This window comes from Patiria miniata, unplaced genomic scaffold (genome assembly GCF_015706575.1).
Source record: "Patiria miniata isolate m_02_andy unplaced genomic scaffold, ASM1570657v1 HiC_scaffold_9, whole genome shotgun sequence".
Lineage (NCBI taxonomy): Eukaryota > Metazoa > Echinodermata > Asteroidea > Valvatida > Asterinidae > Patiria > Patiria miniata.
Genome location: NW_024037076.1, coordinates 25,172,443 through 25,200,227, shown reverse-complemented (window position 1 = coordinate 25,200,227; position 27,785 = coordinate 25,172,443). Strand labels below are relative to the sequence as shown.

General features: G+C 38.9%; 1 protein-coding gene across 1 annotated transcript in view; it reads left to right on the top strand.

Moving 5' to 3' along the window:
• The window catches only part of LOC119720976 (prominin-1-A-like), a 69,467-nt gene extending 41,991 nt beyond the window's left edge, over positions 1-27,476 (top strand). The window contains exons 12-26 of the mRNA XM_038190841.1: positions 168-317; positions 796-919; positions 1,203-1,376; positions 2,007-2,165; positions 2,859-2,939; positions 3,811-3,888; positions 4,986-5,192; positions 5,488-5,577; positions 7,539-7,749; positions 14,143-14,226; positions 15,324-15,398; positions 23,270-23,341; positions 24,090-24,248; positions 25,169-25,912; positions 26,776-27,476. Of these exons, the coding sequence (XP_038046769.1) occupies positions 168-317; positions 796-919; positions 1,203-1,376; positions 2,007-2,165; positions 2,859-2,939; positions 3,811-3,888; positions 4,986-5,192; positions 5,488-5,577; positions 7,539-7,749; positions 14,143-14,226; positions 15,324-15,398; positions 23,270-23,341; positions 24,090-24,248; positions 25,169-25,912; positions 26,776-26,999 (2,632 nt within the window). The 3' untranslated portion in view covers positions 27,000-27,476. The remainder of the gene's footprint in view (positions 1-167; positions 318-795; positions 920-1,202; positions 1,377-2,006; positions 2,166-2,858; positions 2,940-3,810; positions 3,889-4,985; positions 5,193-5,487; positions 5,578-7,538; positions 7,750-14,142; positions 14,227-15,323; positions 15,399-23,269; positions 23,342-24,089; positions 24,249-25,168; positions 25,913-26,775) is intronic.
• Positions 27,477-27,785: the final 309 nt, after the last annotated feature.

The window sequence follows — 27,785 nt, the reverse complement described above, 5'->3', positions numbered from 1 at the left end:
AGCCCTTGACTGCAGAATTGGTATGTCTAGGAGACAGGGGACTAGACTTGAAAGTGCCTCCGACTGTTGTATCCTTTTTTGAACAACCGAGTGAAAATGTGACCAATGATTAGGGAGCATTGGCTCATGAATATTTATGGTATATTTCCCCGCCTCCCACTCTGCAGATACTATGGGCTAATTGGTGTCACCTGCCTGACTCTTCTGATTGTGCTGTTCAATGTGATCGGCATTGCCATGGGAACCTTTGCCTACAAGGACGTCCTGCCCACGGAGCGGTCCCGCATGTCCAACGCTGGTGGAAACGTGCTCATTGCGTAAGTTACGTCAACTCTTAACGTAAAAAAAAAATGAGTTATATACATGGTTGGAAAAGCCACAACGTAAGCTTTCATTTGGTGTATAATAGAGCTCCATAGCCCCTCCCGTTCTGGAGATATGGCTTACTTGCATATGAATTACTTCCTTGGAGTTCAAATTACACAACTGAGAAAACAGGCTGTGAAATAGCTGGCTTTGTTGTAGAACAACAGAACGATGCGCACAAAATGGTTGTTTTTCACTTTGTTCATCAAAATCAACATGTGTGAATGAAACCTGAAACTGTAGGTATTAAAGATGTCATTCATGAAAAAAAAAAATGAAAATCACATTTTGACGAAATTTTCACCCTCTCAAATGTTGAGCGGGCCATTACACAATAATGCTCAGCGTGACTTAATACCCTTATTTGTGGTGCCGGTCACATATTTGATGGAATTCACAAAAATTCATTTTTGAAATTATTGTTTGCAGGGGTGTATTTTTCTCCATCCTTTTTGGGCCGATCCTGATGTTGATATGCTTTGCTGGGTTTGCCGTGACGGGATCGACCACCTTGACCTGTGAGCCACTCAACACCTACGAGATCTTTGAAAAGGTTTGGAACAAAACATGAAGTTGTTTTTCATTAATGAGATTTTCATCACGTTGCCCATTGTGTCAAAGACTTTGAATAAACGGAGAAACCACCAACGCATCAGTAGAAAGCTCAGTTGGTAGAGCCCCGGAATGGCAAACTGGAGGTCCCAGATTCAAACCCCGCTCCAGTTTAAAATGATTACAATTCAGTTTCCTTGTGTGGTCCGTTTGAAAACTTATTTCCTGTTGTAGATTCTGCTATGATTGGTAAATAAATTCAAATCTCTTTTTTGTGTGTGTAGACTATTGACAAGAAAGACTTCCTAGAGCCCGGATATTTTCTGGGCGGCATTTTGCTTGGCAATTCATCCATAGAGCTGACGGCATCGTCCATCCTGACGGAGTGCAGTGAAGATGCAGCCATCTTCACTGCCTTGTATCTGTCGGAATTGTTCAGCGTGGATATGATCTCGGAGGTTCGTGCTCAGTGCCTCCATTATGAGCACTGCAATTGCTTTTTTTTGTCGTCTTCTCTACGCCCCAAAGACATATCATTTGATGAACATAACTCTCAAGGACAAGGCATTGTCTTTCCCTTTGTCCCTGTAAAACAACACTCACTTAGACTAAGCACATACACACATGCACGGTCGAGGACCGTTTTGAACAAAAGATGAACAATCAAGAACAACAAAGAACCTGTTGTTCTCGCTTTGTCTGTCTTTCCTCGGTGTGTATGGTTCAAGCACCCCCCCCCCAACAGTTTTTACTCTACCTCTTAGGACCCTCATTGTTCTCTTCTTTTTGACTCCTAGATTTCATCTTTGCAAATCAATATAAAATCAACTGTGAGAGATCTGATTTTGCTTTTTACAGGAATTTATAGAATAATCCAGGGTCTTCATTTTCAAACCGAACATAGCCCAACACCGTGTGTTTGTTCCTTCAAACTCCAGTTTTGTCCTGTTTTTTTTTGTGTGTGTGTGCGTGGAACATTTTGATCCTACTGTTCTACTTTTTCACCTGGGTCTGCTTGAAAGCCTGATATCGATCAAAATCAAATAATCTACCGTGTCATGTTTGTTTTGTTCTGTCTTTTTCAACAGGAATTGAATAAGGGGAAAGCAGAGGTTTTGGATAAGCTCAAGAACGAAATTGACATCCCATATTTGAACCTTGTTCCCGATAGCTTGAACGACGATCTGAACAATGCCTTTTCTGCTATTGGCCTAGGGGGCATAGATTATAATTTTATAAAAACGGTGGTAAGTACAGTTTACATTATGCTTAAAGGGAATATACAACATTTGCAAACATCGAAAAATAAAACTATCAAGTTTTTACAAAATACCTTACTAGCATGATGGTAAATGACAGTCTAAAGCATCCTGTAAAATTATGGCACACAGTGTGAAGTCATTTTCAAGAAAATGGTATTTTTGTATACATTTCCTACGGTGGTCGGCCGACCACCGTTGGAAAAACCTAACTATTTTTCAACTTCTGCTCCAGATTTACCATTTTTTACAGTCCAAATTTTGTTTGCTATTTGTTACATGGTCATGAATGGGTGCAGGCCAGCTGCACTGGTTCCCTTACCTTACAATTTTCCGGCATCTACAAATTGATCCATTTTATCCTTATTGGGGTCAGGGAACCAGACTAATTGAACATTTTTGTTTTTCTTGGTTTTTCCAGCATTTTCGAACACAAAACTTCAAACATGTCAGTGTAACAATATTTGATCTATTATACTAACCCCTCTAATAGTTCATTTCTGAAAATTACAGCAAAAGCCAATGATGTACATTCCCTTTAATACGGTTATGCGCAGCTACCCGCTCATGACGTTTCGTCCACCACACTAAAAGACTTCTGGCAACTTTTACATCAGTTCCTGATACCCAAGTAATATTGTTGGGACTGGTAATGCTTTCATGTCATATTTGTCTTTAAAGATGGCGGCCCCTGTGACAGTGTCAAACCTGACGTCCTTCGCTCAAGACCTTAGAGTTGCAGCTTTAATTTCTGGAAACAATGTAAGTTTCATCATGAAGATAGTTGATTAGGACCTTGGATGGATCTTACAATCCTCCACCGGGTTTTGCCTGAATCATACTCTTTTTGTAGCAAAACAAGTTTACGTAGGGTTCCCAACTTCCTGCTGTGGTCTTCATACCCAGATATGTTTATAGACTACTGTTTTGACCACAGTTAAAGGTGCAGTCCATCATTTGCAGCTATCCAAAAAGTAGCTGACGTAAATATTGTTGAAAAGCATACTTGGTTGAAAGATAGTAAGGGGACTAAACTCCCTGTGAAATTATTCCTTCTGGCAAGCTTTCATTTTGAAGAAATCAATGAAAGATGGCTTTTCCAACGATGTGTCTACAATAGCAGTTCATTTTTTTATTTGGCGAAGTGCGCACAAGCATTGACATGATGCACATGTGCATGTAGTTGCTATAATTCGTCGGATCGGTTGGCGACATCGCGTAGCTGCTCAGTGAGAACATGTCTCGGACTCTGAATTCAGGCCCAGTTCCAAACATGACTCAGCAACATTTGATTTCAAATCGAGATTCTAGACTTTTGTTTTCTCGGAATATACAGCATTCACTGAGCTGAAACTTCATCAGGTTAGCTGTTAAGCACCCTTCTTTAGATTTTGAGCACTTTTGTTGCTTCAAACAAACATAATGCACAAATTGCAAATGATGGACGCTACCTTTAAAAGGTTTCCTGAATTTGAAGTGCACTGGCATGTAACAGTCCGTCGGTCAAAAGAGCATGGAATTTCAAAACATGTTGAGTCCACCTGTTGGCAGCATTTGGCAGCATTAGTGAACATATGTAAATGAATGAAAACAGCAGTAACGTTACAAATGCCCAACCATTTTTTTCCCCCAGGCTTCTGAACTGAACAGGTTGGCAGATGAACTGGATAGGATTCGCACAGTGGAAGTTGAAGCTGTTAACACCCAAAAGGTGAGAAGCAAATTGTGAAAAAGTATCCTGCTCAGGGACATGTACACATAGAGTATCTCCAGAGACTTAATCAAGTCAAATCACCAATCAAGGTACAAGTGAGGTCACAAGCAACAGTGGCTGGCCAATGACAAAAGAGTCGCATTGCAATGATTCATTTGAATAGTACAGTGAAATCTCGATAAGTCAAACTCTGACAACTGTTAAGTCAAACAAAGAATCCCTTCCCTTCAGTAGTATAACAATGATATACAACCCTGCTTAACTCAAAACTCTGCTGAAGTCAAAGTTAGAACCTGTTCCCTTGAGGTTTGACTTATCGAGATTTCACTGATGAAATTTAAGGGTTTGCATATTGGACATGATTAATGAATTGGAGGTTTGCGGTAACATCATGTGAATGATATCTCTTTGAGTTGTGTGGTTCTGAGAAGAACCAGTTGGCTTAACTACATGGTACTCTATTAAATCTATGAGTACAGAAATACATGCCTCTGAAAAAAAGTCTGTTGCATTGCATTTCAAGTAGGCCATCAGCCTGGGGGTTTGGTCTGTATCAAATTAGGGCATAAATGATTATAGTGCGCATGCGTAAGGTATACCGCCCCTAGAGTGGTAACAAGCATCTTGATGGACATTTTGAAAAAAAGGGTGATAACGCCAAAAAAGCTGCCACCGCTGCAATGCTATCACATATTTTCCAACTCTGGAGGTGTATACCGTGCCAAAAATCGCTATGACGATTATTCCCCTCATTTAATACAACATTTTGGACCGAGGCTGATGGCCTACTATTCAAAACGTTGAGTTAAACCAACTGGTTCTTCTCAGAACCACACAACTCACAGAGAGATATCATTCACATGGAGTTACCGTAAACCTCCCATTCATAAGATGGAATTTGTGTCGGGGTGATGTAAGTTCACTATTTGGTTGTGCGCTTCACAGAAGTATTGAATGGATCATTTTAATAGATCACAATAGGTCACTTGTGACTGGCTAACATTTTGACGAGTGATCGCCCGTGACGTCTCGACTACGACTCTAGCAGTCTTTCGTTATATGTCATGTTTGTTTGTTGTCCTGTTATTCCACAGGCGCTCATTGTCAACAACGCTGACAAACTTGTTGCCCTTAACATAGATCTGCCAGGCAGCATCATGAACACTGTAACTGCGGCAGATAGTGCAGAGTCTAAAGTCAACCTACCAGCAACGGACGAGAAAGTTCAAAATATCACAACGGACTACGTGAACAAAGTGTTCAACTACGCGGACCAGTATGTGGATAAGGTGGACTCGCAGGTAGGGGCCGAGAAGCCGAAGTTTATGTGACCCTTCTGTTTTTGAATTTTTTTTTTTTTAAGTACACAACAAATTCATTGCCTATCACTCAATTACGTAGCAATTCCTGTTGCCTAGCGTGCCTCAATCTGTGCTGCACTGGTCTAGAAATTGAAAATTCCTTTAACGTCTTCGGGAAGTTGGATAGTAGGGCTACAATCTGGTACCAAACCAGAAATGTTGATTTACCAATTGTTTTCCTCCTGAAGTTGATTCTTTGACTCAAGCATCTTCCCTAATTTTTTTTGGGTCTCAGTTGGACGAGGACGTAGCCAAGTGTCAGCCTGTGTGGCAGGCCTACGACACAGCTGTGAGCCTGCTGTGCTACTACATCTTTGATTCTGTGGTAAGTCAACCAATTTCTTTTTCCCCTGAGAAGTTTGGCGATTCACCATGTGAAGTTACCATCTCTATTAAGATAGGTGGCTCTGGCAGTGTTATAGTCACAAGTCCTCACAAACCCCAAGACAAGTCCCAAGATAAGTCCCCACAAGTCATCACAAATCGTCATGTGTCCTCACAAGTCCCCACAAGTTCCCACAATTATATCACAAGTCTTCACATGTCCCCACAAGTCCCCACAATGTTATCGCAAGTCCTCTCATGTCCCAACAAGTCCTCGCAAGTCCCAACCAGTCCATCACAAGTCCCCACAAGTTCCCACAATTATATCACAAGTCCCCACAAGTCTCCACAATGTTATCACAAGTCCTCACATGTCCCAATAAGTCCTTGCAAGTCCCAATTACTCCATCACAAGTCCTCACAAGTCAATCACAAGTCTCCACAAGTCCCAACAATTTTATCACAAATCCATACAAGTCCCCAGCAATCATTTAAGTCCATCACAAGTCTCCACAAGTCAAAACAGGTCCCCACAACTCCCCACAAGTCCTCACAAGCCCAGAAGTCCAGCACAAGTCCTCCAATCCCAAGTCAAGTCGCAAGCTATCAAAAGGGACTATGACAAAGGCCTTCCTTTTGTTATCGTGCGTCCCCAGTTCCTTGTAACCCGAGTCGTGAAAAGACCTGTCGACTTTCGTGTGACCGGACTCGACTACAACTCTGGGTTGTGAGAAAAACCAGGAGCCTTCACACCTTACTACCCATGCTAAAGCCTAAAATGAATTGATTCAGTTTTCCTGTCTAATCAATCACAACTTCTGATGCCATGACAGAGGCCTATTTTTTTTTTTTTGGCCCGAAGGCTTTTTCTTTCTTCAGTAAACTGATGTAGTATTTCCTCTTCCTGCTCTGTCTGGCGATTGCTAAGATTTCCCCGGAGACGGAAAAAAGCACTGAAAGTTCACGAACCAGTCTCCCAAGAGCCTTCAAATTATGTTCTGAAATTTAGCAAGAAATGTCCGTCAGAGTTTAAGAAATGTCTTTTCTAAATTGCAAAACGGCAAATGCTGTTTGTGAAACTGTTCCTTGAATGCGTGTCCAAAATCAAATATTTTCTGCACGTTAACGTGCAGATTTTGCATTTGTAAATTTTGAAGAGAAAACCCATAAGGGCAATTTCAGTGTTAGGCAATGCCGTGACAGTGATTTTAAGAGTTCGGTGAATAAACCTGAAAATGTATTTTTTGAGTCTCATACATCCATCTTCTAGTAACAGTCAAGGAGATTACAGACTAGGAGTTTCGGATCATTTCTCTGAATCATTAACTAGGGAATAAATGTGTGCTTGGCTGGTATTAAACACTATGTTTAAGACCGGTTGGAGTCTGGATGCTGATAATTACCCTTGCCGAACTGCGCTATGTGGCGCAGAACACAGCTGTGCCGCAGAATGCTGCTGGGGCACAGCTGTGTACTGCGCTATGTGGCGCAGAACACAGCTGTGCCGCAGAATGCTGCTGGGGCACAGCTGTGTTCTGCGCCACTAGCGCAGTCCGGCAAGGGTAATTTGTGTATTTTGAATTTAGGACTATGAAATACTTGACTCACTTGTAGTATTTCGCATACCTAAGTGAGGATTGTGAACGTTCAACTACTTAAACGAGAAAAGGCACTGGATTCATAGGAGTCAAAATTTCATGTGACACTAGAAAAGTGTTAAAGACTAACCAGCCGGTCTTCATCAGCTGTTTAAAACCGGCCACATGACAGGCTCTCGACCAATAGGATTGGGTAAACTGTCTTAGGTGTTTATGAATTAGATATCATGGATAATTTGGTGTGTCATGGACATTACACTTCCGTTCATAATGCTGGATTATCCCATAAGATTTTCCTTTTAATCAGGGAAATCACCGTGAATAAAGGATACCTTTGCTCCCCCCCCCCCTCCTTTGTTTCCAGAACACCCTCTGGTTCACCACGGGCTGGTGCGCCATCTTCCTCCTTCCGTCCATCTTCGTCTCGGTCCGACTGGCCAAGTACTACCGCATCATGGACGAGGAGGCCCCGCCCAAGGCCAAGAAGTCCAGGAGGGGGGCGTCGTCCTCCCGGGGGAGGCGGGTCAACCAGGACATGGCCTTGGAAGACCTGCCCGAGGACGGCCACCACACAGGTGATGGGTGGATCCGTAGATATAACTTGACCTATATGCCACTGAGGACCATGGGGACAGACCACGTTTGAAATAAGGGCCCATGCAAAAATCCCATAGTCGATACCATGGTGAAAGATTGTTTGACCATGGATTGGTCGATCTGTAGATACAACATATCCTACATGTATGTGCCACTTTGGACCATGGGGACAGGCCACTTTTGAAATTAGAACCCATACCAAAATCCCATGCTCGATACCATGGTAAAAATTTACTTTTACCGTGGATTGGTGGATCCATATATGTATGTATTGAATGAAAGGTTTGCGGAAACACCATGTGGGAATAATTTCTCAAACTAAGAGAATGGTTCTAAAAAGAACCAGAGGTATATAGTTTTGTACCACTGGTTCTTTTCAGAACCTTTCTTAGGGCCCCATAAAAAGACCTGAAAACCCATATTTAGTCTCATAACAAGAACAGCCAACACACTGATGACGGGTGAAACCTTAGATAGAACATGTGCTTTGTGCCATTTAGGACTATAAGACCAGACCAGGCATAAAAATAGGCCCCATACATACCTGTTAGCCCCATACCTAGACCCACACAAAGGCCCAATACAAAACCCATATTTACCCATAGTTTGTCCCATGGTTGGGGCTCCTATGGCCATATGCCACTTAAGACAATAGGGTTAGACCATGCTTTTAAACAATGATCCCATACAAAATCCCAATACTTGGTCCTATCTTGAGATTCCTGTGGCCTCCAATGTGGTTCCTCTTTTTAAGATAATAGTACAAAATAGTACTTATGTTGAAAACTCCCATTTTTTCTAGAACGCATGTTTCCAAAAGGATTGATCCATTTAAAAAAAAAAAAATCGTTTTTACTCTGACGACAGCTACGCACTTCATCATTTGTTGCTTTTTTTATTTAATATTTTTTTTTCCATGGTTTGGAATGCTGCTGTTTTGTAAAACCACAAGTCTTTCAGTCTGTCTTTTCAGGAGTTAATTGGGGACGATCGTTTTGTGTCTTTGTCTATTGTTGAATTGCATGTTTTATGTGCGTCTCATTGCAGTCTGCGTTTCTTTAAATTGTGCATATTTGTTCACAAGAGCATGCTGGCAAAAAACGCAGAGTGTTTTTCTTTTAATTTGTGGATAGGACATAGAAAAATGTCGTGTGACAATCAAAAAAAAAAATATTGTTTCATTTTCATGCAGATTTCTTACCATTTTCTACTTAACATTTTTATTTGTTCTGTCAAAAACCAGACTCTTCTTCATAGTGATTAACTATGAAGAAATGACCTCTCAAGCCCCTCCCCCACTAAAACCCAAAACGTGGTTGATGAAGTGTGAACCATACCATACATGAGTACATGTACACAATTTTAAAATCATATCTTGAACATAACTACAGTGAAATCTCGATATTAAACTCAAAACACCTGTTAAATCTCGATAACTCAAAACACCTGTTACATGTAAGTCAAACAAAGAATCCATTTCCTTCAGTAGTATAACAATGATATGCAACCCTGCTTAACTCAAAACTCTGCTGAAGTCAAATTTTGAACCTGTTCGCTTATCGAGATTTTACTGTACATCAAAATGTGCATAATGTTGAGAAGAAAAGTCTGTTTTCAATTGATATTTTCAAAAGCCACTTTTGAGTCTGTTTTTGACAGAAAACATCACACCTACCATTTGCATGCCTATATTAGTTCTAATGCCATTTCACTTGCATGTTCACCACTCATTGTCAGTACAAACTTAGCTATTTTTTAAATTTTGTCTTGTTTTATTTTTAGTCTGTAAGACTGTTTCTACGGTAATTGCATCTATACTAATTATAAAAATCAAGATTGATGGATATGAATAATGTCAATACCATTACTATGCATAGAACTATTTACATTTCTATTTTTTCCTTTCTAGTTTCAATAACAGCACTCAAAATATAACCTAATAAAGTTTCAGTATAGGGCTCGCTCAATGACGGCCATCTCTGTAGGAGAACTGCAACTGCGTATTTTATGCAATCAAGCACGCATTGCGCAGTGTTGAAAATGTTCCAAACACGCGCGCTTGTTGCTCGAAATGTGTTCGAAATACGACGCAGCCGATGCGCGTTATGCAAGTTCACGCTCAAAATGCCGATGCACGTAGATGGTCTGTAGGAAATGACGTCATTTGAATGAGGCTTATAGTAGATAGAATGCTACATTGTTAAGTTGATGCTGCATCGGCATGCCTATTGAGATATATGTGGAGTTTTCTCCTATTTATAGCCAAACAGAACTGGTTTTTGTGAAGAATTCTAAAAAAAAATTGCAATTTCAAGATCTGATTTTATAGAATTCAGGAACTGAAAATGTTTTTTTTTTATTAATACAGGCACAGAAATAATAAGAAAAAGCTGAAAAAAATGTTGAAAAGTACTATTTGTTGTATGCAGAAAGTCAAGAAATCTGATTAATTACATTTTTTCGATATCTTAACTAAGTGAATTCAAGGAATTATCTTTAAAAGTCTTCATGGGTTTGCAATTGTGAGCATATTTATATTGTAAATGGTAATACGTGTGCTATCGCAATCTCTGATTCAGTACTATCACTATGAATACTGGTAGAGTACTATGTACAGAAGGTCGAGTCTTAAACAGAAATTCAAGTTTTTAATCATCTTTTCTCTAAATGGTGCTAGTAAAAGCCTTTTAAAATCTGTGGAACTAATATATATTATGGTTTCTGTGATAATCTGTCAGACAGTAGTTTTAGTAAGTATTCATTCCCAATTCCACCAAAATCCTGCTTATACACCGCCTGAGTAAATCCCCGTATTCTGATTGGTGGGTTGTTGATCACATGTCATCAAATTATGCGTCCCAACCCACGGCCTGGCCACACTGAAGAATGGAAGTTCTATTCCACGGTTAATAGAAGTTCTATTGCACGGTCATACTATTGGTGGTTCTGACCAATCAGATGACAAGGATTTATTCAGGTGTTGTATAAAGCAAATAATGAATGTTTCACCTTCGTGCAATGGAAAGAATAATTTCATTCAGTGACAAAAGGAGTGTTCATCTCCACGAGGCAAAGCTGCGTGGAATGGAACATTCCATCTGCCACCTCATGAAATTACTCTTACCGTTGCACTCATTACCGTTGAGCTAATAAGCCAAGCCAATCAGTGATTGGCCATCATTTAAATGGAGCTTGATGTTCCAACTGAAAGTACAAATAATATGTCTGGTAGACGAATCCAGGCTCCTGATAACTGTACACCCACGACGCCCCCTTTCAATGGCGAGAGCATTATGGCAGCTATTGTACAAAGCAACTGCCCTGTGATGGATTATCTGTACAATAGCTAGCACAATGCTTTCGCCATTGAACGGGGCCTCTGATAGTGTACCTGGATCGGTCTATATCACACAGTGGATTTGGAGGGTTTTGAACTTCTTAGCAACAAACACATAGTCTTTATGCACGAGTCGGCCATTTTGAATTGAAAGCGAGGTAAACTCTTCACTTTTGGAACTTGCGAGTAGAAATCAAAGCAATGAAAGAAAAGTTCATTACAAATTAATAAACATGTACCAGTCTGCTGTAATGAATAATGCACTCGCATCATAAAATAGTCTGGCGCCATCACATTCAAGAGTTTACAATTTATAAAAATAGATTCAGGGAGTAGAATCGAAAATGGCTTCCTCGTGTGAATAAGTTTTGGGTTTAATAAAACATATTTATTTGTTTGTTTCATGGTGCCTTTCTGTAAATACAAAAGTGCAACTGATCTGTTTTAAACACTGTGATTTATAACTAAAACTGTTTTTCCTTGTATGTAACGGTTTACTATTTTATCCTTCTGGGTTTTATTATATTTTCCAGGTTCTTTTGTTAAACTTCTGTTTTTACATTGGAGTTGTGCTGGACACCCAGTCAGATTACAAAATATGCATATTCATGTCGCCATGAAAAATATGCAACATGAATATTCATGATGTGACACTGTATTGACTGGGCACCCTGTCAGATTACAAAATATGCATATTCATGTTGCCATGAAAAATATGCAACATGAATATTCATGATGTGACATTGTATTGACTTACATTCACCCTATCACATTTTGAAATTTTCACCATTGCATCACTCTCAGAAACATTTCATTATCAGAAAACATTTCACTTTCTTGGATCATATTTCCATATGTCGTGAGTCATATTTTAATGTCAGTGGTGATGCCATTAGCTGCAGGGCATCGTCACTTGCTGCAGAGCGATCGAACGTGCAATTCTGTACGCCCTCAAAATATCTAAATTTTATGAAATCTAAAGTGTTTTTAAATTTGTACAAAAACTTAACGTGCGGCAGCCATTTTGTTTTTAATGTCTCATGTGACGGCTTAAACGATGTCCGGATTACTTGGCTAGTCTGGTGCCTGTTATCTTTTGAGTTAATTCTGATATTCCCCACTAGTGGAAACAAGACGAGCATCGAATTACTAAAACTTTATTTTTGCTTCATACCTTTTCATTTGTACAGCTTGTATTTAATTAAGGGGATAAAAGTTTAAACGTGTGGTTTTAAAACGGGCTTGGGGTCTGGTCGCTGATACCTGAGCCGTAGGCGAGGGCTGTTATCGGCGACCAGACCCCAAGCCGGCTTTAAACATCAATGTAACGTGTCCAGCAAACTATTATTCCCATTCATAAATACCTTTTTGGTCAAAAGGTCAAATCAAGTCAAGAATCGACAAATTTTAAATGATTTTTTTCAACAATTTTACTTCATGTTTTTTTAAACACCCCTATTGCCATGTCTATGGTATGTGCCTCACGCACGTAGTTTTAAACAGCTACTTATATGTAGACTAGCACGCGCACTGCGTGTACTGCGCGATGTTGCGCAGAACACAGCGGCTCTCAGTGGTGTTCTACCGGCGGTTTAAATCCACCAACGTGATGGGCCTTTGACCAATAGGAATGTTCAAACTCTTCTAGGCACTGGTATTTATGAAGTTGTTTTGCTGAACTTGCCTTTTGTTTTATATTATAATCCCTTTCAAGAATCTGATCATTAATTGAATAAGCAACAAAGATTTGTTTAAAATGTGCAAAGTTACGGAAATATTAAAGTGGCCTTATTTTTTGTTTGACTAGTTTGCAATTGAAATTTGAAGAACAACTCCAAAATAAACTTGCACATTTTAAATCAAAACGCACATCCTTTTTGTTGGCATTTGTTCTGTTATGTTGTTTTGAGTTGCTATTTTTAGTTGTCTGCCCCCCAAACTATCTGTGATATTATTTGCTCGCCGATACAGCAGCTTTCTGTAAAATGCAGCATTTTTTTTCCACAAACTTTTTTTTCTTCTTTCTTTGCACCCTTCCTTATCACCCCACTTGTGTTCATTTCATTTCCACCGCTTCGAAATATCAGTTATAATAATTTGGAAAAAAAAAGAAATAACAATTCTTCTGTTTGACGTTTGATCATGAAATGCAATTCAAAATGTAAAAACAGTTGGAGATCGATTTAAATTTACCGGAAGTTGGCAACCGTTATGGATTTTGGGGTCAAGTTTTTCGACCCATTGATGTCTGTACTGCCCCAAAGTGCTCTGCCTGTTAATATTTATAGCGCCAAAACTGCCCCTGTTTTCATGGGAGTAATTGCAGAGTATTAAATATTTTTTCCTGGATTTTTTATTTTCCTACAATCTAACCCCCGTTGAAGGTGTATGTGTATTGTTGTAAACAAAATATAAACATAGGTAACAGATTTTGCAAATTTACAGAAAACAAAGTTTTTGAAAGCTTGCAGATTTACCCCCGACCTAAACCTGTGTCAAATGCTCCTATTTGTCAATCTCAGTTTGACAATTCGGGGTAGTGGGTTGTGATTTTAACTTATCTTGCTTTAATTTCTTCCTATTTTGAACTTTACAAATTGGTGACGGGACAGCAATATTTCGGGACGTGGTTGTGAGCAGTGGTTTGCTTCGGTTGATGTTTTATTCAGGCCTGTCACTTTTGGCAGAATTTTGGCTTTAATTCACGTGAGGTTCTCTGTATGAAATATTATGAGAGTTTGTGTCAGCACAAGAGAATGAGGGTAGTGGTTTTGGTCTCCAGTTTTGGGTTCAAAAAAGTTTCTTGTAATTAAGAAAGATTACTTCATATAATGCACCCTTTGTAGGGAAGAGTTTACTTCACTTTGAAACAAGTTTAAACTAACAAGCTTTTTCATGTAGCATTAACATGTACCACTTGTCCGTATATGTGCTGTAAGAAGTGCAGTATAGTCACATGCAACTGCTGTTATATGTATTGAATCTTACGTGGCTGCAACTGTTTCATGTGTCCACATTTCCACCGTTTTTACAGGCCATGATAACATCCGCTTAGTGGAGAGCTTAGGTCAGGGTCAGGGAGGCATGCAGCCCCAGCAGAACCCACACTACATTCCAGGTAAGACCATGTGACATTACCTGTGACGGACCCGATGACAGACCCAGTGACAGACCCAGTGACAAATTCAGGGACATTATTGGCAGGCCAGGGGGAGTGTGTGGCCTACTGGTTAGGGTTTGTGACTCATGATCAGAGGGTCCGGGGTTCGAATCCAGCCGCTGGCCATATATTGTGTCCTTGGGCAAGGCACTTCACCCCCACTTGCCCCTCTCCACCCAGGAGTATAAATGGGTACCGGCATTAGCTGGGGAGTAACCTGCGATGGACTGGCATCCCATTCAGGGGGAGTAGAAATATTCCCAGTCGTTTCATGCCAAGGAAACCGGAGATAAACACCGGCCTGATGAGCCACATTGGCTCCCGACAAACTTTACTACTATTGGCAGGCCAGTGACAGACTCAGCCACAGAACTAGTATTAGCTCCTATGGTAGACCCAGTGACAGACAAGAGACACAACCAGTGACGGACAGGATAACAGACCTAATGACAGACCCATTGACAAATTCAGGGACACATTGGAAGGCCAGTGACAGACCCAGCCACAGAACTAGTATTAGCTCCTATGATAGACCCAGTGACAGACTAGTGACAGAACCATTGTCAGACCTGCTAGCAGACCCAGTGACAGACCCATTGACAAATGCAGGGACATGCAGGCTAATGACCGACCCAGCCACAGAACTAATATTAGAGCCTATGATAGACCCAGTGACAGACTAGTGACGGAACCAGTGACGGACCTGATAACAGACCTAGTGACGGACCCAGTGACACATGCAGGGACCTATTGGCAGGCCAGTGACAGGTTCTGTTGATTTTTTTGGACACCCTATAGCATGTCCCCATTAAGAAATAGTCTATATATTTTTATTTGAAATTATTAATTTTTTTTTTATTAACTAATGATTGATCAATAACTTATCATGTGTTAGACATGGATTTTAAATCTAAACAAGTTTTAAGGTTACACGAAGAAACCCAAACCAGTGAATTCAAATATTTGTTTGAACTGTAAAATATCAACATGTTTTTGTAAGACTGACCCTGTTTTCAATGGTTGATTAATTGATTGATTGATTATCAATTCTACAGATGATGTGATCAATGGCTACGATGGCTACAACAACCTGGGCCGCCCCATGGCGCCCCCACCGGCCTACCACCCTGGTGAGCCTCTCAATATCCCACCTCACGATTACTACTTCTAGCGCCCTCATTGTTGAAAAACAAACCACACCACCGCCATCTTCATTTGTACCGTCCCAACACCCCTCGCACCACAAACAAAAATCATGGCTTTTGTGGAAAAAAACATACAACTTTTTCCATTTTTTTCTCCCCAAGTTCATATTCATTGTCATAATAGTCAGTCATTTGTTGGAGAAGTATTTTTTCTCTGAATATTTGTGAAGTCTCATTTTTGTTTATGTTTCTGCTTAAAAAACATTCAAAGTTTGTGTCGCAGTTGTGTCGAGTAACTTTGAGCCAGATAGGCTGGTGCCTTGTCATGTGGTAACACATCTTATATGGATTGCTGAATGGCAGTCTGGGTATATGACCACAATGCACACAGATGTGAAAGGTGTTTATTGTTTTTTTGTTTGCATTAAAATCAGAGACTTTGTTCTGAAATTGCAAATCGACAAAAAATTAGAGATGAGTTTGTTGAAGATGTGAGGTCTGTGCTTTGACCCAACCGACTTTGGAAAATTAAAGATCAAATTCTTCTTCATAGTTGGGTGGGATGACTACTAAAGTTGGTATATACATGCTTTTTCAAAATTTTCAATTTCTTTTTCGAACAAAATTCAAAGGAATACAATAAAAGGAATATAATAATGTAGTATAATATTCTGTTTGAACTTTTTGTTTTGAACTTAGCACAGGCGTCATATCTTTTGCAATTTCAAAACTGTCACTTTTACCCAATTCAAGTAGTCGACGATTTAGGTTTAAGATCTTGATTGTATCAGTGAACAAAGAATTACAAAAGTTCAAATGTTTCCGACCTTTGCCTGGAAGCGACAAGTGAAGAGATGGAAAGTGTGGTGAAGCTGAACAACTCCGTATGCAGTACTAACTGTAAAAAGTGAAACAAACCAACAATTGTAAATTAAATGTGTCATAGTTTTGTATTTAATTGTGGGATATTTTGTATAGGGAGAGGAAGTACCGTTGCATTGTGGGAAGAGAGTGTTCCATTTTACAGAACAGTCTTAAGAGAAAGGGCATTTTTGTTAAGGATGAGAAATAATTTTTACAACTCCTTATCATTTTATTTACTCAGTGAATCCATTCGAATCTTCAGCCTAAAGAACTGGTGAGAATTTTGGGTAATTCTCTGTCTCAATATTTTATCCTTTCAAAAGTGCAAATTTTCATCACGCTAAATATTTTATAATTATTCAGTTTGATTTGAAGCCAAAAATTGCTCTCTTCTCTTGATCATGTTCAAGAGAATTAAAGTGTGCTGATTTAAGCCATCTCCGTAAATAATATTGTTTTCATAGAGGGAAATCTAAATATATTGCTCATATGTAGCCTACGACAATCATAGTGTGCTGAAAAATGATATTTCAACCAAAACGCAGAAACTATATATTAATTTGATCAATGTTAAAAGCTGTGCTACAAATTCATCGCGAACCTTTTTCTGTCAAAGTTTAAAACGTGTGCTGATCTTCCTATTCTAAATTCATTGATAGTTGTGCTATGCAGAAAATTTTTATTACAGAAATCGTGAAGAGTTTCAGTATAATCAATAGCACAGAGCATTGTGCTTTACAACAGAACAACTTTTGGAGTTTTTTTAAACATTCCTTTGCCAAAATAGACTCACTATTTGCAGCTTATTTTAATTTCACACATTTAAAGCTTTAGTTAAAGGTATCTGCTGGATTTTCGTCGTCCATTCTATTCTTGCCATTCTCAGTAAAAAATTTCAAAGCATTTTGAAATTCCTTTTTGTTGTTCCATTTGTCCAAGCCCACAAACATTTAATGAAGTAAATATTTATAAGAAGTTAAATGCTAGAGCTTTTTCTAAACAAAGTTTCGTATTTCTGATCGTTACACTCTGATGGGTTTCATTCGTTTGATTTGATCTTTGGTTTGGAGAGAGTCAAACAGGGTGACCGTAAGGTTAGGGCCAAATTCTGCTAAATGCAATTCAAAAATCTGTCAGATTCATCAAAAATCTGCCAAATTCCCCAGAATGAATCGAAATATACTATAAACACTTAAAATCGCATGTAGATGTTGTAGTATTACCTTAATTAAGGTTCAAATTACTTTATAAACAATCTATAGTAACATAAAGATGTTATGAAATTGCGTAAATTTCAGGCTAATCTCGCATCACGACAAAGTCAGGTTCCCGGTGAACCTCTGCACCTAGACCAGCCAACCTGTCCCTTTATGCAAGGGTTTGTTTGAAAAGATTGAAGCTTTTTTAAACAAATGTACAATTTGTCTTCAAATTTGCTATGTTTCTCTTTCAAATATCCATGTTTGCAGAAATCTGCCCAAAAATCCATTCTGTCCAATTTTCTGTCAAACTTGTTTTTTAACAAAAAATATGTCAAACTTAGCCGAAAATCGGCTAAAATGGTCACCCTGGAGTCAAAAAAAATTTCAATTCTCCATTTCTTCAGTGATTGTTCTTGCTCTCAAGGTATCAGTACAAATCAGACGAAAAAAAATCAAAAAATCAGATTAATCCAGACAAGTCACATTTGTTTTTCCATTTAATCGTATTTATTTATTTATGTTACTTTGTAGAGTTGTGTTCCAACTTTTAGTTCTTAGTGTTTTAGTTGCCTTTTGTCGATACCTCCGTGTAGTCATTTTATTTTTTAGAGATTTATTTATCGTTATCTTACATAAAATATATATCACAGTATTCACTACACAGTATTATACTAGTATCAATAAAATATTTCCAAATCCGTTGAATTAAGTTTAAAATGTATTGTTTTACGGCATATATTTGTACACTGGCAAGTGTGTTTTTTTTAGATGGAAATCATAAATTAATTTGATCTTCAGGATACAACAGCTTATGAGGTCTTCACCAACAGAGCTTGTAGTTTTACCCTAAAACCAGCAATTTTCCAAAAATACACATCTTTACGATGAATTTGAGGTGCCATTTGTTTAACCTTGGAAATTTACAAAACAGATCAACAAGTTTGAATGAAACTTTATAAGTGAACGTGTAGTTACGAGACTTGCACAATCGCTGACTTCCCGCTTCATTGTCGTCATTTTTTCTCCCCATTTTTTGGGGTCAAATATCAAAAAGCTCAGCTGCATATATTATGCAGTGTATGAATATTCATCATTTGACAGTGAGTGTTGAATATACCAAAAGTCCGTCCGTGGTTCGCTTAGATTTTTTCGATTTAATATTTGGGGGGGGGTTGAAAATATTACCTTGAAATGAGTGTTGACATGATCTTGTTGAGTCCACTGTAAATGTTTTTAAAAAAAATCCTGAAAGTTTGAGTCAAAACAAATTGTAAAGTAAACAGAAATTATTAAATTTCCTGTGACATATAGAAGGTTTGGGTTAACATGAATAGGGTTAATATTAGCCCCACTTGTGTGGCCTCGGTATTGCTGCACTGTACGTTCAGCCACACGTCTGGTTTTCCAACCTACTGAGGAGTTTAGTCATTTTGGGGGCTTTTTTTTTTTTTACATACTACTGCATATGGTTGTATTCTATGATGTCTCATCTTTTGCCCTCCGGGTAGATTAGGTAATCTTTCTTCAATTTTTCGAGAGATTAAGTCATCTTACTGGAGTTCATATGCACCAGTTTCCGACTTAACTCCTCAGTAGGTTGGGAAACCAGACGTGTGGCCTAACATACAGCGCGGCAATACGGATGCCACACAAGTGGGGCTAGATTGATATTATTGTGTGCTTGTTAAAGTGCAATGTTGCCGAATTGTGTTAGTAAAATAACGTTCAATTTATTTTCCCTCCTAAAATTGCAGAACACCAAATTAGGCCGATTGAAGAATCAAATGCGTTGAACTTGACTTTCATTTTTGAAAGTCCTGAGATGAAATCCTTTCTCTCATTTTCCAGGCTGTCCATTTTGCATTTTTTGCGTAACTTTAACATTGAAATTTCGAAAAAAGATAGCTTGTTTGCATTTGGGCACAGTTACAAAAATACTTGCGAGTTCCGAGAGTTAACGCCAGAAAAACCCTGTTCTGGTTCTTCAACACTTGGACTAATATTTATATAGTTAAGGAATTAGTTAAATTTTCAGTCACAAGTCTATCACACGTCATCTAGTCTCCACTCAAGTTTCAAGCTATTTAAATGAACTGCAACAGGCAAATTGGCTAGGCTAAACCTTTGTCTGAGTCCAGTCTGTAATATGTCTTCAAAAAACACAGTATCGTTGTTGCTTTTTTTCTCTTAGAAACACTTTGATTTCCAGATTATATTTTGGAGTTGAATAATATACACTAGTTCTGCCGTAGCCTGGATGTTATACATCCATGATTGTGCTGAAAAGAAACCTTTTTGTATTTGGGACAAAATTCAAAACTAACTTTGTATCATAGGACATCTTGTTTTCATAATAAAAGATCACTGTTCTGAACAAATCTACTGAAATGGAAATCACTTGTTTTCTTATTTTTACTACCATTAACAGCTTTCTCCTGTCCTAATTTAATAATTGTTTTGTAGGTAGCAGTTCGAACTCAACATTATCTGAGAATAGGAGCTCAAAAGATTTTCTGTTAAGTCTAGGTACCGGATCAGGTAAACTCGGCTTTGAATAAACAAGCACAAGGACTCGGTGAGGAGCTAGCCTAAAGTGCCAAGCTTACCTGGTATTTGGCAAGAAAACTGGTGTCCTGTAATACAGCATACACAAAAATGGCTCATTGAGGGGCCAGGCTCAAATTTCCATAGTACCTGGTGCCCTGCCACAACTGGTTTCCGTATTACAAGTATCTTGAGTACATGATGGCGATATTAAGTTGCCCCAAATGTATTCCAAAAGATTGCAGCTAACATGAATATCATAAATTGCCATTTTGACAGATTGTCGTTTATCTTGAATATTTTTTTTGCAATAACCTCCGTCTTCTTAATTTTTTTCTTCTGCCTACCCATAATGCAATGCATAGAGGACCGTATGAGGGAGAATAAACGGACGTTAATAAGAGCCATGTTAGCGGGATTGCCCAACCAGCGATCCTTTGAAGAATTACCAACTCAGCAATCCATTGAACATGATGGTATACATTCCCTGGCTGATGCCCGAACTTTCCCTGTGGTTATGGTGTCCGTAGATGTTGTCATGGAAAAATTCATGTAGAAAAAAAACCTGGAAAAGTTATGAAAGTCACTAGAGTGTTAACAATATGGAAGTCATATGAAACATTGAACATGATGGTATACATTCCCTGGCTGATGCCCGAACTTTCCCTGTGGTGTCCGTAGATGTTGTCAAGGAAAAATTCATGGAAAAAAAACCTGGAAAACTTATGGAGTGTTAACAGTATGGAAGTCATATGAAACATCATTTCTATTGAATTGATAAATTGTTGACTGTTAAAAATGTTTAAATCTCATGCTGTTTGAAAGCTTATTTGAAACCCTGGAAAATAGGGAACTTTTGAGAGTAAACATGGATTAAAAAAAACCCAAATAAGTTATTCAACTTTCAATGACTTTAGCAGATAGACAAGCAAGAAAAGAAACTCAGATATAAGTATTGAAATATGAAATCTATGAAAAGTAAATATATCTGAATTTTTTTTGTTTTTATCTTAAGCAAAACAATTTATTATTCTTGTGAATTTCCATGGTTTTGTCTTCCGTGATCTAACTCTGAACTTCCGTGATGTAATTCCGGGATTTTTTTCCACTTCCAGGAAATATATAATAAATCAAACTAACACAAACTCAATTAGATGCCTCGTTATCTTTAACATTGTGGAAAAAGTAGTTAATGTGTACAACGTTTGTATGTCTTGTACCTGATTTTTTTGGTTGAAAAATTCTCCATATTATGGATTCCGTTTTTGTGAACAGCAAGTCAACATGTATCCCTGTTGTGACCAACTAACAACTGTTGTAACATTCAAACTGTGTTTGTGACCAAGATGTCTTCGTGAAAAGGTAACAAAATCGTATTTATTTATTTTTTTTACTAAAATGCTTATTTTTCACTAATGGAATTAACTTTCTTTGGAAAAATTATATGTTGATATTCTGAGGAATAAAATTCAGTAATTTGTACTCTTTTAACATTTACTCAAAACGACTTCTGCAATGTCAAGTTTTCCATTATATGTTAATAATAGACGCAACATTCTTATATCAATTGAATGAGTTTGTGAGGAATATATTAAGTTTCTTCAATAATATTTATTATTTTTTTAAGACATTAGAATTACGAAGATCTTAAAATAAATTTTTCAATATTTTTGTCACCCTATTATTTATAGAATCAAAACATACCTCATTTTTTTAATCCTTAGATGCCCAACTAGGTCCTTCAACAAGTGCTGGAGCTACAAGACCCTCCATGTCTACCAGCCTGTCCCTCCCACCGTACAGTAGACACCCCTCTTTTGAAGATGGTATGCTCCAGAAACTTCTGGCCAATCAGTGTCCTTGTACAAAATGACCTGACAAAATGTGCATGTCAATTACGAGCCAATCACAAAAGAGTAAATGTGTGATGGAATTTTTGTAACTACATTAACTTTGTAAATTCCGTAAATAGATAAGCAATTTCATTTTAGAGTTTTACCTTTAAAACATCTATTTTTACGGCAGTTTTGATAAACGTGTGTAGACGATGAAACGTTTGTACATTTGCTGAAATTGCAGCCAGTTCACAGAAAACATTTCCAAACATTTGTGTTTTGATACAAAACACTGGTTATGCGGAATGTTACATTTTGCATTATTTTGTCTTTCAGTTTTACTACTTGTTGTTGAAAAAATTCTTCGTCACGTGAAATTGCCTAAGCAAATGTTGAAAAATGCCAAGCATTGTCCATTGACCATTTTGTGCAAATGTCACGTGCATTTTTTCTCATTTTCATTTCACACCTGAACGCATCCCATCTTTTAGAGGTTTACTCACTTTCACCGCGTCGCCGTCGCCACTTGGCGGCCATGATGATGTATCGACGGTCGAGAAGCAGCAGCTTGCAGGCATCGCGGGACGAAAGTGCCTGGTGTGAGTGGCTTAAACTGGTTAACCGTGGTTGACTGGTTAACTGTGGTTAACCTGGTTAAACTTTACTGGTTGAATCGGTAAAACTCATTTTTTTAACTGGTTAAAGATACAGGGTTGGTGATAGTGCCTTTGAACGAAGGTGCCTGGTGTGAGTGGCTTTAACTTGTTAACCCTGGTTAAACTGGTTAAACTTAACTGGTTAAATTTGTATTACTAGTAACTCGGTTTGTAACTGATGGAAGATACAGAGTTGGTGATAGTTAATGTCTTGAAAAGAGGGTTCATGGTGTGAGTGGTCTAAACTGGTACCTTGTACCTTGTATAATATACTTCCAAAAACATCCTTGTTGGAGTATAACTGGAGGCTGGTGGACAGGTAAACCTTGGTTAACTGATTAAAGTGGCGTTGACTCTGTTTAAGCTAGTTGATAAGTTGGTATTAGTTACCAAGTTGTTTGGAGTATTGTAGCACAGTTATTTCCAAGTCTGATGATTTTGCAAGTTGCCGTATTAGATAAAAACACTGCAAAAGCTGAACATGGCTATAACTGGTTAACTTACACTGGTTAACTTAAACTGGTTTGTTGACTGGTTTAACCAGTAGTGAGTCATTTTAAACTGGTTTAAGGAGACCAAGTAGTTTAAAGTTGGTTATCAAGGTCAAAATGGTTAAAATAAGCAGTAATTTGGTATTGAACATTTCAATTCTATCAACTCAAGCTAAGATACCGAATTATGTGAAGGTTGAAATGCAAATAATGAAAATTGCCGAATTTGTATTTAAAAAAAAACACATCTGTTTTTGCAAACAGCTCGGCAAGGATCTAGCATGGAGGTGCCAATGGCGTATCCTAACTGGGGCAGGCAACGAGCCGTTGCATACGGTATATCAAGAATAATTTTGCATTTTGAAAATTGGACAAGTTTTGATAATGTTCAAAACGATGACAGAAAAAACACACCACCCTCTGCTCACCAAAGAAAAAAACATCGCACATGCTCAACTGTTCTTCTCTTTTTTTTCCAATTTTTTTTTTTTGGGGGGGGGGTTACCGCTTGTTTTGAAAGAAACACAAGATTTCACACTTTTATCACAACACAAATACAGCATGAATGAAGTGAAGTGCCTATGTGTCAACTTTTTCAATGATGAGCAAAAAATAAAATGTGTACATTATCAATAATTCATGTTTCAAAATACATTATGCATGAAACATTATTCATGTTTCAGTAATTTGCATTACCCATCTTTTCAAGATGAAGGGCTTAAAATCGGCATTCATGCTGAATAATTCATGTCTTCAAAACTCAGTCTTCGTGATGAATAATTCATATCTTTAAGACTTTGCATTATTCACGTATTCTGCAACGAAGAGCTCAAGAATCAGTCTTCACGATGAATAATTCATGTCGACAATTTGCATTAATCTCCACATTCAAGTCAAAATCTTCCTTCCTAGAATGCCTGTCACCTTGTGGCAAATTTGATGAAAACACATACATACATGTGCAAGTGAATGAAGCTATGAATTATGCATAACCAAAGTACATATGAGTATTAATCTAAATATTTGAATAATTCATACATGTTTGCTGTGTCTTCTGCCTCTTACATTGCCACCAACTTCGCAGACGATGACCACCCATCTACGTCTTTCCTGTCACCCGACTCATTCGACCAATCGGCTGTGAGCCGACAGTCCTCATTTGAAGATGGTACATGGCCTGTTTCCCCCATTTTTCCCCCTTCAAAAAGACACACCCCCTTTTGTGGTCTATGTAGACTATACTAATTCTAACTTGCTCATACCTGATGTATGATTTACTTTGATAACAACGGGTTGCAGTTTCAGCTCAAAAGATGACAAGAGTTGGAAACCTGCATATTTGTTAAAGTACTTTCTAAATAAAAAAGCTTCATCAAAAAACGTTGGATTTCTAGCCTTACCGTTTGGGAACTTGGCTATAGACCTTTATCATGCTGCCACCATTTCAGTCATGTTCCCTGTATCCAATAACAGTACTGAACGATAATGGTGTTTTTGTGCAAATAGAGGGACCAGACTATTTTTCCTTCCAGCCTCGCTTTGGTTATGTTGATTTGAAATTTGAATGGGAAAATATCAAGATGGCCGCGACATGATAACGGTTTATTTGCAAGTTCTGTCATAATTGATTGATCGTAATTTTGATGGTATCTTTAGTACTATTACCAATATCTCTAGGAGTGTCTTATGTAAATAAACAGTAACAAGTTTAAAATAATGTGTCAAATTGTGCCATAGACGGTACCTTATTAAATCTTAACACCCACTGTATGTGAATTTTACTTTCTGTAATTGTATTTATTCCTTATATAAATGTGGACAGGGGTTGTTCAAATCACAAATGTGACAAATCTGTTGATATTTTGAATCCAGTGGCACAACGAAACTGACCAAACTGGGAGTCGAACCCATGACCACAACATTGATGTTCCATTCAAAGGACGGACTCTGATAGCGGTAGAGACTGGAACTGCAGTTTAGTGGTCTGGGGTTCGAATCCTAGCTGCCTTTTGTTTTACTAACTGACATTTGTTTCACCCATGTTCCCCCTGTTTTAGGTCAATTGATATATAATGGTGGTTGATATTGTAAACTTGTGTTATCAGATTTGTACAAATTACAAAACTATTAATTGTCATGATTGATGAATTCTTTTTTATTAATTCTGTATTCAAAATGTAGCCTTCCCAGTGATTATCCCTGGTCCGTACCCCCTGTCTGAGCGAAGCACCCTCTTCCGACAGCCCTCAGATCCCTTGTTTGCCCCGCCCCGCCCAGCAGTCTACTGTACCCTCTCTCCATCCATGGTCTATCCCCCAACCAACCCCCGTCATATCATAGTGCAACCCTCCCAGGCGGATGATCCCCCATCCCCACACTACGAGAACACCCGTGAAGTTAGGTACCCCCAGCAGCCCCGAGTGATCCCGGTCCCGCCCCCTGTTCCCCGGACCCAACCCCTAGCCCCCTTGACCCGACCTCAAGCTCCACCCACTTCCCTCCCTGGTCCCCTCCCCTCGATTCTGATATCGCCGGGAATGCTTCGCAGACAGCATCGAGTGGTGTTCCGTCAGCCCACCTTCTCCCCGCCTCCATCTCCCCCACTTCCCCCTCTCCCAACCTCTGAGCCCCTCCCCCAACCTGACCTCCTCCCGCCCACAATTGTCAGGCCACGCCCACAGAAACTCCTGCGGCGTCAATCAGCCATTTCATCAACATCATCATCGCCATCATTTCCATCGACATCAACAACTCAATCTGCGCCACCTATTCCGCCACCCCGAGCCTCATCATCCTTGTCAACGATTTCCGGTCGCTCATCGGTGTCCTGTAGATCCCCGGTTCCCGTGCCCCCTCCGAGAATCCATATTCAGCGACAGGCCAGTCAAAACAACGACCAACCCATTGGTAAAGCGCTTATCATTTCATAAGCTCATTTCATATCAAAATTTTAGTTTATACGCTCACAGTCAAAACATGTCATCTTGCCTGGAAAAAAAGTGTGTTTATTTTCCCATATAAAACACAACTGTTGCAGGCTGCATGTTTCATGATTTTCTAATGCAAAGTCAAATTTATGCCAACGCTCATCAACATTTTACCGCCATTTCCCACAGTTTATTATGAACACTTCAATTTCAGCCAGTTGTAAAGTCCATGTCAATCATGCTGCTACTTGACTTCAGTTGTGACATTTTCAAATAATGTATTTTTTCCTTGTTTTACCCACAGGTGCTTTTCACATGCTTCATATTCCGTGACTGTTTAAGTATTGTATATTTTGGTGCTGAAGGCCTTCCAAAAATGAATTTTGCTGGACTTCAATTAGTATTTTACCCTTGTGAGGGAGGTTTTCAGTAATTTGTGCAACATACCTGAGAAGCTGGATAATTTCAGAGCCAGGAATGTACAAACTTTAATCAAAATGTGAAACTTGTTTTCACAGTCTTAAAAAATGCACTGCCTGTTATGGTTGGGGTCAGTTGCTTTGGAGGCCTTTCAGTATAATTCTGTTAGAAGCCAGATATAAGACATTTTGGTTATATGAAATAGTTTATTAACTAACCCAGAAACTGACACCTTTAAGTGAGTTTTGACCTCTATTTGAGCTCTGTTTTACAAGCACCTTAATTTCAAATCTATCCGATACACAAACAGTGAGTTTGTTTTCAAAAAGTGTTTGAGACCTTTCACAAAAAGATACAGGATTGTCAAAGTTACAGGTCTCATTGGTTTTGGGTTTTTTGTTTGTTTACCTGTTTATACTATAGGTAACCGCGGCATGTCAGACTACGACCGAAATGGCCCGTACGGCCATCACGGGTACAATCAGCCGGGTATGTCCGGCCACCGTCCGTCAGGCATGCCGGCAGTGGAGTCGGACCCGTACAGCTACGGTTACAGCCAGGACCCCATCCAACGACGCAATCGCGAGAGCGTCGTGCAAGACATGCAAGAGTACAACAAGAAACCGCGCATCGCTACGTACCTGTAAACAAAAAAGTAGATCTGATATGAGATTGATATTGAATAAATCTTGATTTTGGTGAGGGACGTGTTGTTTTCTTCAACATGCATGGCATCCAAAGTTAGGCTGAGGGTGCCATGTGCGTTTGTTTGTGGTGTGAATCGAGGACACACACGTCATCGATGAATCGAGGACATGAACCAAATTGAGGACTCCTCGGTTGGAAAACGTGTACAAAACTAATGAGAGCTGTTTGCAAAACTAGAGTATAAACAAAAGAAAAGGGAAGAGGAACAACAGAAAATCCTCGATTTACACCATAAACAAATGTATGTGTCTGTGAGGGTGTAAAAAAAATTCACGCTGCACGCTTCGTCACGCACTGCCCCAATAAAAAAGGCCGAATGTAAAACATTTAACCCTAATCGCCCTGAATCCTTCAAAATCTTCTTTGCCAAAGTGGAGGAATTTGTAGGATTAAGGTTACATTACAAAAGTGCGTTACTGATTTCGCACTTTGTCAAGGTCTTGGGCCGGACCTTGTGTTGTTTTTGCTCAGCCATACATAAATAAAGGCCTGGATTATGCTTGAAATCCTCCGTACTGCTCCAGGATGTCACTGACCAAGCCTCAACAGCCGCAGGATTTGGCAGGATTCAGGCAGTGGTCACCCCTCCACGGACCATATTCAAGAAATAATGGAGGAATTTGCAGAATTGAGGCTACATCCTAGCAAAAAGGCTATCCATCCATTTATTATGCCTTTTAATTTCTTATTTTCGAAAAGTCCTCTTTGAGATGGACTTTAAAAAT